The sequence below is a fragment of the Talpa europaea genome (genome assembly GCF_964194135.1).
Source record: "Talpa europaea genome assembly, chromosome: 1".
Taxonomy (NCBI): domain Eukaryota; kingdom Metazoa; phylum Chordata; class Mammalia; order Eulipotyphla; family Talpidae; genus Talpa; species Talpa europaea.
The window spans coordinates 4,600,789-4,610,779 of record NC_140073.1 but is presented as its reverse complement, the minus strand read 5'-3'; the positions used below and the strand labels follow the sequence as shown (position 1 = coordinate 4,610,779).

Here is a 9,991-nt window from a genome sequence, read left to right as displayed (position 1 = left end):
TTGCATTTTGTTCCATGAAATCTACCATCTAGACTATTCTTAAAGGGCAAATTCAGTAGCATTAAGTATGTTAACATTCTTATGCCCCCATGTCCAGAAATGTTTAATCTTGCAAAACCAAAACTCTATGGTCATTAACCAGCCATACCCACGTGGGTGAATTTCCATAGTATGTGAAAATATCTCAACAAACATGATTTAAAAAAGAAAAGAATTTTCAAGCCTGCAACAGCAGGTGACAATCTATCTGTTTTGAGACCGAGTTCAAATGCCCCTTGGTACAGAACTTGTCATGCTTGTCCTCCGCCCTTCAGTTCTCAACTGAGCCCTATCTTTGTACAAAGCACCGACTCCACAGCCAGCTTGGCCTTGGGGCCCATGGAACCCAGGGCGCTATCCTGGAAGCCTGGGATGGGGACCCTCCTAAGTGGGAGGTGGGGGACTGCCCCCTGGTCCCAGCTTTTGGGGATAGGTGCTGTGATGTTGGGCAAAGCAGTTCTCTCTGTGCCTTGGGGGCCTCACCTGGCTGTATAAAGCTCTCTGGGCCAGCCCTCCCGAGCTTGCTCTTTTCAGGGATGTGGGAGAGATTTCACTTTCTGAGCCTGGGAGGTGAGCAACGAGAATATGGATGTTCCTTGGACAGAGGAAGGTGTTAAGGGCCAGATGGACAAAGCCTGATGAAGATTTCTGAGCGAGAGGGCTGCTGGCCAGCTCTCAGTGGTATAGATTCTGGGGTCCCAGCCTGGCTACACCAGGGCTTTTGCTTTGTGTTGCTCCAGCAGGTGGGCTGTACTCCCTCTGCAGCGGGGAAGATGAACAGGTGGGCCCACTGAAGCACTGAGTGATTTCAAAGCCCAAAGTAGGCCCCAGCCTCAACTCCCTCCCTGACCTCATTGTCTGGTCTCAGCGCTCACTGCTGCTGCTCACATGGGCCGGTTGTTCATCCAGCCGAAACTTCTGGGTGGAGGAATATAGGGCTTAGGGGGATAAAGAGTGCTGGGGTCTAGGGTCCTAGGATGGAGGCCCAGGGAGGGTCTTAGGAAGGGGACCCAGGAATGTGGGAGGGAACTTTTACCAAACTCTTGGCATCCTCTGGTGCCTTGGATTCCCTACAACAGCACAGTTTTGAACAAGAGACCCCACTAGCACATCTTAGGGCCAAGGGGCTGGGAGGCCAGCTTGCCCGGGGTGGGGTGGCAATGCCAGGGGGCACCTCCTGCACTCACGCTCTGCCACTCCAAGGCTGGCCCTTTAAAGCCCAGACCATGATGTCACCATAGACAGCAAAGGACGGGAGGGGGACTGCAGGCCTGAGAACGGACTACATTTCCCAGTGGCCTTTGGGGCGCCACACCCCTCCCAGCAGGCCCTGGGTCACCGCAGACTATTAACCAGTGGGGAGCCGGTTTCCACCGGGCTCCGGAGCGTCCGGCCGTTCTGGGGTGAGGGAGGGCGGGGCCTCCTGGGGGTCGGTGCCAGGGGCACGGATGGAGCAGGCCAAGTTTGGGGGCTTGGCGTAGGGCTGGTCCTCTTACCCGCCCGTGCCCTGGCATCCCCGCAGCTCCCTGGGGCCGCCCGCGGTGCCCCCTCTCCCGGCGCGGCCTCCCTCCCGACCCTGGCGCCCCCCGCCCCGCGCCCCCCGCCCCCGGCCCCGGCCCCCCCGGGGCAGCTTCCGGCCCGGGCGCCCGCAGGTGGCCCCTCCGGCGGGCAGCCCCCTTTAAGCGCCGCGGGAACTACATCTCCCAGCCGCCCCGGGAGCGCCTGACGCAGCCCCCGCCCCCAGCCCGCGGGGAGGTGCGGGCCGGGCGGGGGGAGGTGACTTGATGTCATCCTGAGCAGCTGGGCGGCGGGTGCCGGTGCGCGCGGAGCCGGGGCGCCCAGGGCGCCGCGCCGCGTCGGGTCGGGGCCACGACTTGGGCAGAGGTCCGCGCGCCGCCGGGGCCGGCCGAGAGCCCGCCGGGACCCCGCGCCTGACCCGCGGCCGAGCGGGGGGCATGCCCGGCCCCCCCACCCGGAGCCCGAGCGAGAACCCAGGAGCGCCGCCGCCCCGCGCCAGCGCCCCCGGCGAACCGGCTGCGCGGGAGCCCTGAGCAGCTGCCCCCCTCCCCGCGGGCAGCCTCTGGGGGTCGGGGTCCAAAGTCTGGGCATCTGAGAAGTGAGTGTCCTCTGCTCCTGGGGACAGAAAAGGTTGGGGGGGGGCGAGTGGAGGAGCTGAGTTGGGGGAGGGTGCAGGGTCCTCTGAAGGGGGAGCCTGGGGATAGGGCCCCATATAGCGGGAAGACTCACTGGTCAGTGGAGCAGAAAGGGACTCTATTCTGTCAGAGGCCGGGATGAGAGTGGGGACCCCCATTCTAGGTGGGTGCTGTTGTGAGGGGCATAGGCCTGTTCAGAGAGGTGGTTTGGGAGCCTGGCAGCAGGGTCTGTTGTGGGAGGGGGCTGCACCGCTCTTGGGGGCCTGGGCAAGGCAGGAGGAAAGAAGCCCGCCCCTGCCTTTCCTGGAAGAACTGACAGGCGCTCTCTCCCCTCTCTTTCTTGCTGATCTCTCTGCTCTGACTGGTTTTCAAAAGAACCAGGGCGGGAACCCTACTGGACTCTTTCGGAACCCCGGAAACGACCTGAGACCTGAGCTACCTCCTCTCTGCTCTGCCTGCCCCCCCAGGACTGGGCAGTTGCCAGAGGCCCTGGGGGGGGCTCAGGACTGTGGTTGTGCCCCCCCCCCACCTCTCAGGATGGGCCCAAGTTAGTTAACCCATCCTCACTCAGTGTCCTCCAGGCCCAGAGGGGGCCCCAGGGGCTCTGAAGGCTTGACCTGCCACCTGGCCACCATGGAGACGAAGCTGCCCCCTGCGAGCACCCCCACCAGCCCCTCATCCCCGGGGCTGTCGCCTGTGCCTCCACCTGACAAGGTGGATGGCTTCTCCCGCCGCTCCCTCCGCAGGGCGCGGCCCCGGCGGTCCCACAGCTCCTCTCAGTTTCGCTATCAGAGCAACCAGCAAGAGCTCACCCCGCTGCCCCTGCTGAAAGGTGAGCCTGCGGCTGCCAGGGCACTTGGGTCCTAGTGGGCAGCCGGGGAGGCAGTGAGAGGCAGCTGGCAGCTGCCCTCACAGGGAGTTCAGATGGCCGGGAACTGACCCCCACCCTCCTGCCCTCTCTGCTGACGCATGGCCTGACTGGCTTGTCATCCTTGGAGGTGGGGCATCTGGAGCTGGCGCCATCCTGGGGGGCAGACGGGGGCCAAGGGTGGGGCCCAAGCCTGAGTTCCAGGAGGCCACTGGCAGCCTAGCTGCAGCCGGGGTCCTGGAGCAGGTGCTCAGCGTGGCTCCCCGTGGTCATCACGTAGCCTCACACCCCACCTCTGGTGGAACCTGAGGGTACCCAAGAGATGCTGTCCCCTCAACCCCCTCCCCATGGCACTTAGAACAGAGTGCCACCTGTGAGGGTGGCTGTCCGGGCACCTGCGGAGAGCCCCGCCGGTGGGGTCTGCCACGCTCTGCAGCCAGGCGTGGTGTTGGCCTCTGGTCAGGAGGAAGAGGCTCCTTTCCTGCGCAGGGCAGGAGGAGGGACGGGAGGGGGCTGCTCCCTGCAAGGCAAGAGGGGCGGTGCAAGAGTCGGGAGGGTCCACTCTGCCAGGGCTCATCCCCTGCTTCCCCCAGATGTGCCAGCTTCGGAGCTGCACGAGCTGCTGAGCCGGAAGCTGGCCCAGTGCGGGGTTATGTTTGACTTCCTGGACTGTGTGGCGGACCTGAAGGGGAAAGAGGTGAAGCGGGCAGCGCTCAACGAGCTGGTGGAGTGTGTGGGGAGCACCCGGGGGGTGCTCATCGAGCCTGTCTATCCTGACATCATCCGCATGGTGAGCACCTGCCTCCCAGCTTCTGGGGGAGGACTTGGGGAGCCTGGGAGCCCTGCTGACCGGCCTGCCGGTCCCAGCACAGAGTCAGCTCCGTGTTCCTTGGCTGGGCCCTGAGGTCCACATCTTCCCTCTCTGGCAAGCCCGCTGTCCAGGCCGCCTGGGCAGCATGGGCCACTCAGTGCCTTCTGGGCCTGCTCACCCCGCACTGTCCTTGTGTTCCCTGGGACTGGGGTGCACCTCCACACCCCTTACCTCAGGCCTGGCTCAGGCGCTGCCTCTTCTAGGATGCCTGTCTCAGTGCCCAAGTGGGCATGGCCCCTAGACCCACGGCTTCCCGTCTTGTTTTCCCCATGGGACTGAACCCGACAGAGGACAGGGTGGTGTGGCCCACGCTGGGTCCCCAGTCCCTGCTCCAGGGCCTCTGTGACAGTTACCCAGGAGAGCTCTGCTGGGGCACAGGCCTGAGGCCTGTTAGAACTTTGGCTCAGGGACCCCCTGCTTCTGCCTTTGAGGCGCTTCTTGATTCAAGCCCCTGGCACCGCCCCTCAGATCTCAGTGAATATCTTCCGGACCCTCCCGCCCAGCGACAGCCCTGAATTTGACCCAGAAGAGGATGAGCCCAACCTCGAGCCTTCCTGGCCACACCTGCAGGTGCAAGGGCTGTGGGCAGGGGTGTGTGTTGGGGGGAGTCTTCCAGGGCCACCGGGCAGGGGGCAGGGGGAGGCCGTGACTGAACTCACCTTCTTGTCTGTCCCTGTCTCAGCTGGTCTATGAGTTTTTCCTGCGTTTCCTGGAGAGCCCTGACTTCCAGCCCTCTGTGGCCAAGAGATATGTGGATCAAAAGTTTGTCCTGATGGTGAAGTGGGGGAGCCCAGGCCAGGGCGGAGGCAGGGGCAGGAGCTCTCTGAGGGGAGAAGGGTTGGGACCCAAGCAACCTGGGCTCGGCCTCTCACCTGATCCCTGACCTCTGTCCCTGTCCACAGCTCCTGGAGCTCTTCGATAGCGAGGACCCCCGGGAACGGGAATACCTCAAGACCATCCTGCACCGGGTCTACGGCAAGTTCCTGGGGCTCCGGGCCTACATCCGCAAGCAGTGCAGCCACATCTTCCTCCGGTGGGTGCCCCATCTCCTGCCGGGACCTGGGGAGACAGGAAGAGACGGGCAGAGGCCAGGCTGGGGGGCCCTGCGAAGTCTGGCTCACTGAGTTCTTTCTGGGGAATATATTCCATAGGGGTGACTACACAAAGCCCGTGAGCTCAGCAGGACGAAGTACTTGTCTTCATTTCACACATGAGGAAATAGAGGCTGAGGGACAAGTGTCTTTCAGGGACGAGGTCAGGCAGCGGGGTGCCTGGGCTCTAAGGCCTCACCTTTCTCTTGTTGCAAATGTGCTCTCACCCCTGGGCTGGAGGTTGATGGGCTGTGTCTGAGTGGTTCAAATATTTGGGTGAACTTGGGCAAATCACTTAAGTGCTCCCCAGTTTCTCAAAACTGGGAGTGGGAGTCGTGCGGACCTAGAGACCATGGGAAACATCAGCTCTTACTGCCATCAACTGCAAAATAGGTGTGCGATCCCTCCCCTCTGGAGCGGGGGCCCCTGAGCACCCCGCTTAGGAGCTTTGGGCAAGTTTCATTGAACCACAGAGGCTCGATTGATTTCTTCCTCTGTATAATGGAGCAAAGACCCACTGGGCAGGGCAGCTTTGAGAACTACCTGGCACGGAGTAGATGCCCCAGTGTTGGCTGGCATGACTGGCACGGAGCGTGAAGGACAGGAGGGTGAGGATCTGGGGGAGGAGAGGAGCGGGGAGTATCTCGTGGAAGAGGCTTGAGCTGGGGCTCAGGGTGTGTCCGAGGATCCACAGGGGCCTGGTTTGAGCTACTGTGAAGCGGCCCCTGCGGCCCCGGGGTTGGCAGAGAGTTGGATTAGGGTGCAGGGTGGGGAGGTGGGCAGGATGGCCAGGAGGGGTCTCTGAGGCCTCCGCATCCCCCCTTCTCTGCCTCTCGCAGCTTCATCTATGAGCTGGAGCACTTCAACGGCGTGGCGGAGCTGCTGGAGATCTTGGGAAGGTGATGCTGGGCCTCGGTCTGCAGCGGCAGGGCAGCACGGCGGGGGGGGGGGGTTTTGGGGGGGGGGGCATTGGGGGAGGGACCCTGGCCCGCTCATCTGAGCACCGCCCCCCTCTCTCCTGCCCCCTGCTCAGCATCATCAACGGCTTTGCGCTGCCCCTGAAGACAGAGCACAAGCAGTTCCTGGTGCGGGTGCTGATCCCCCTGCACTCCGTCAAGTCTCTCTCAGTCTTTCACGCCCAGGTGAGGCCCAGCCCCGGCAGTCAGGACATCGCCTGCGCCTGCAGGGTCAGCCTGCCCCTCTGGGCTCCCGCCACAAAGTCAGGACCGCGTGGGGTCCTCGCTCACCTTTCTCTACTAACCCCATCCCGTCTGCTTTAGAAAATCCCACTGCCCCTTGAGAGCTGAGCTCAGACATCCGCTCTGCCCCTGCCCAGTCTGCCCTGCCCAGGCTTAAACTCTCCTGCCTCCCGAGGCTGGTGATACAAAGCTCCCTATGGAGCCTTTTGTAAGACGCACAGGCCTAGCTTGCTGGCAGCCCGTCCCGTCTGACCTGTCCGCTTTCCCTGCCGCCCCTGCAGCTGGCGTACTGCGTGGTGCAGTTCCTTGAGAAGGACGCCACCCTGACGGAGCACGTGAGTCCCGCTGGGGGGAGGCCGCCCCCTCCCCTACGGGTCTGACTGCTTTCTGCCTCGCCTCCCACAGGTGATCCGGGGGCTGCTCAAATACTGGCCCAAAACCTGCACCCAGAAGGAGGTATGGGGACGGGCTTTGCCTCCCCGGGGAGGCAGGAGGGCACAGCTGCCAGGCTGGGAGGTGTGCTGGGGGAGATGGGAGTTGCTGCCCGTGTTCCTACCCCCAGGTGATGTTTCTGGGGGAGATGGAAGAGATTCTTGATGTCATCGAGCCCTCCCAATTTGTGAAGATCCAGGAGCCCCTGTTCAAGCAGGTGGCTCGATGTGTGTCCAGCCCCCACTTCCAGGTATGGGGGTTTGGGTGGGGGCCACTGTGGGCAGGGAGACTGTGCTGGCTGACCTAAAGCAGCCTGTAGTTTCTCCTCCAGACCCTAGTGGGTCTGAAAGGGGGAGACCCTGGCCTTAGGTCAGGGGGCCTGCGGTCAGGCCTCGGCCCTGCTTCCCACTGGCCCAGGGGCCCTGGGCAGCTGTGTCACCACTCAGGTCTGGTTAGCTTCCTCGTCTGTGACATGGGCCACAGCGAGCTCAGGGCGGTGACCGGGGCCGAGGACCTGGTAGCACAGACCACAGTGGGCATCTGCCAACGCCAGGGGCACGGGTCGTCGTTGTGATTCCCCTTTGGGCTTTAGCCTCCACTCAATGCCACCTCAGGGCCAGCCCGCAGCCCGGCAGCCTGTTCTGCGAGCCTGTGCAGCCTTTCTGTTGGGGTGTCAGAGCCTCCCCCAGCGGCCCTCACCCCGTGAGTCTGCCTAATGCTGTCCATGGAGGCAGATGGTATTACCCCCCGTGGACAGATGAGAAAACCGGCTGGAGGCCCACGGCCTCCCTCCAGGTGGTGCGGCCAGTGTGAGGGGGAGCCGGGATTCACCCCTGAGCACCCGGCTCCAAATCCAGTGCTTTTCTCCTCCCGTGGCTTCGCTGGGGTCAGACCAGCCTGAGGCGGGGAATGTGGCGGGCTTGGGGACGGCGCCAGGGGACGTCAGGGAAGCCTCGCGCCGCTCACTGCCCCTTCACCGCCCCAGGTTGCAGAGCGGGCTCTGTATTTCTGGAACAACGAGTATATCCTGAGCCTCATTGAGGACAACTGCCACACTGTGCTGCCTGCTGTGTTTGGGACCCTCTACCAGGTCTCCAAGGAGCACTGGAATCAGTGAGTGCCCCGGCCTCACCCCAGCCCTGGTCTAGACCTGGGGTCACTCAGACCTGAGGGCGGTGAAAGGGCTGCAGCAAGCCCCCGGGCCGGGGGAGGCTGAGGGTGGAGAGGCTCAAGTTGCTCTTACCCCCACCCCTCCCTCGCCGCCAAGAACCATCGTGTCTCTGATCTACAACGTGCTCAAGACCTTCATGGAGATGAACGGGAAGCTGTTCGACGAGCTCACGGCCTCCTATAAGCTGGAAAAGCAGCAGTGAGTGCTGCGGGGCCGGGCGTGCAGGGAGGGGAGCAGCCAGCCTGAGCCCACAGCCTGAAGCGCCCAGGCGGAGGAGGAAGTCTGCCCTTGGGTGCTGCCCCTGCGGCCACCGCTCCCTCCTCCGCCCTGTCCCGGGGGCTATTCTATTCTCCGCTCTGGAGCTTCCTCTCCAGGGGCTTCCAGCCCTTCGGTGGGCCCCGGTGCAGGCTGGTCTCGTGCCATGCCCGCGTGCCAGGAGGGCTCTCCTGCCTCTCCCTAGGCCCGAGGTTCCTTAACTCGGTTCTCTGGCTGCCCCGCTGCAGGTGGGGGGTAGTGGGGGGGGGGCTGGACTGTGGGTGGGTCCCAGGGCCAGTCGGGAGCTGCCCCACCCCCTCTCTCCAGGGAGCAGCAGAAGGCCCGGGAGCGACAGGAGCTGTGGCAGGGCCTGGAGGAGCTGCGGCTGCGCCGGTTACAGGGGACCCAGGGGGCCAAGGAGGCCCCCGTCCAACGGCTTACACCCCAGGTGGCTGCCAGTGGGGGTCAGAGCTAGGGACCCCCCAAAGTGGAGGCGCTAACCCGGAACTGTCAGTCCCTCCCTCCCCTCTCCCGCCCAGGGGCCTTGCCAGGGTGGGTCACAGGGCTCCCTGCCTGGCCAGTGCAGGCGGCTCGCGGGGGGGAGAGGAGAGGAGCCGGAGGTCCTGGCAACCGAACTCGCAGGCCCTCGCGGCAGGACTTGAGCAGGGCCAGCCGGGCCAGGAAGCTGCCAGCGGGGGTCTGTCCCGTCCTGCAGGGCTGGGCTCCAGACTGCAGGCGGTTCCCACCCCTGCTCCCGGCCTTAGGGTGAGGGGACTCTGCCCCTTGCCCGCCCCACCTCGTGCCAGCGCGAGGTCCTTCCTCACCCCACCATGGGATCCATGGTCTATTTATTCTCCCCAGCTCACCCCAACACAGATGCTGGCCTGGGCCTGGGGCACCCTCCTTCCCTCCTCTCTGGCCTTCCTTGTCCCCTTTTTATTTATTGGGCAGGGGGAGGGGTGAGGGCACAGGCAGAAGAGATTCCCCGTGTCCCGGGCAAGGGGGGGTCGCAGTACCCATGGTCTAGCCCCCTTCCCCTGGCTGGGGGCAGACTTAATAAACTGAGAAACTCCAGAACCGCTTGCTTTATTTTGGGGGGGACAGAGGGACGTGACCGAGGAGGCTGGCTAGGAGGTCGGGCAGAGGCAGGGACTCCTCTCTTCCCAGGTGACCCTCAAATCTCAGCGGGTCAGACCTGGCGGATCCGGATCCCTCACTTAAGGAGCCCTGCAGCGAGTCCCCTGCAGGGCTGGAACTCAGGGTTGGACCCCCAGACCGCACTGATGTTGGGGGAGAGGGGTTAGTAGCGCGCGAGGCGACACATGTCACACTGGCAGGCCCTGGCTGTGAAGATTTCCAGCTCCTCCTTCCGGTCCCCCCCGCACTGCAGCCGCACCTTCACCTGTGGGAGAGGGGGGTCTGTGATCCAGCAGTCTCCTCCGTCTCCCCAACCTGAGCCCAGCCGCCCTGAGCGGGGCCTCCTCACCTTCTTCAAGCCGCTGATGGTACAGCACTGAGAGACGGAGGTGACGTTGTGCCGATAGCCACTGGCCACCAGCACAGAGTAGCGGGACGGGAAGGCGCTGGACTCGCAGTGGCCCACACAGGCCTGTGCCATGTGGGAGCCCTGGCAGGTGCCCTGGCGGTCGCTTCGCACCGTCACGTTGAAGGCTGGAAGGAGACAGGCAGGGCTAGATGGGCTCCCCCAGCTCCCGGCACCTGAGTGTGGGCCCCTGGGGGTGCTGCCTGCTCCTCGTCGGGGCACCAGTGCTCGCTCCCACCCGGCTCTCTGCTCCCGGGGTTACTCACGGCGCAGGTGGCAGCCGGGGAAGGCCACCCGTCGACCCCAGCCTCCCGTGAGCACCAGGACCAGCAGACAGAGGAGCAGGGTGTGGGAGGACGCCATGGGCAT

General features: G+C 64.0%; 2 protein-coding genes across 3 annotated transcripts; one reads left to right on the top strand and one right to left on the bottom strand.

Annotated features, from left to right (window-relative positions):
• Positions 1 to 2,825: 2,825 nt before the first annotated feature.
• Positions 2,826 to 8,554, top strand: PPP2R5B (protein phosphatase 2 regulatory subunit B'beta; the record flags this gene model as incomplete). 2 transcript variants are annotated; one of them, XM_084228687.1, is made up of 13 exons in its annotated part: positions 2,826 to 3,024; positions 3,654 to 3,850; positions 4,400 to 4,501; positions 4,614 to 4,706; positions 4,834 to 4,964; positions 5,862 to 5,921; positions 6,056 to 6,164; positions 6,503 to 6,556; positions 6,627 to 6,677; positions 6,784 to 6,903; positions 7,639 to 7,766; positions 7,921 to 8,022; positions 8,407 to 8,554. In XM_084228687.1, 13 exons carry the CDS (start codon positions 2,826 to 2,828, stop codon positions 8,552 to 8,554), a joined length of 1,494 nt encoding a protein of 497 aa, XP_084084813.1. The 2 variants fall into 2 exon arrangements, with proteins under 2 accessions (XP_084084813.1, XP_084084812.1); XM_084228686.1 differs by having other exon boundaries at positions 8,356 to 8,554.
• Positions 8,555 to 9,379: 825 nt separating this feature from the next.
• GPHA2 (glycoprotein hormone subunit alpha 2) lies at positions 9,380 to 9,991 on the bottom strand (the record flags this gene model as incomplete). The annotated part of the gene is made up of 3 exons (XM_084230996.1): positions 9,380 to 9,481; positions 9,566 to 9,750; positions 9,889 to 9,991. 3 exons carry the CDS (start codon positions 9,989 to 9,991, stop codon positions 9,380 to 9,382), a joined length of 390 nt encoding a protein of 129 aa, XP_084087122.1.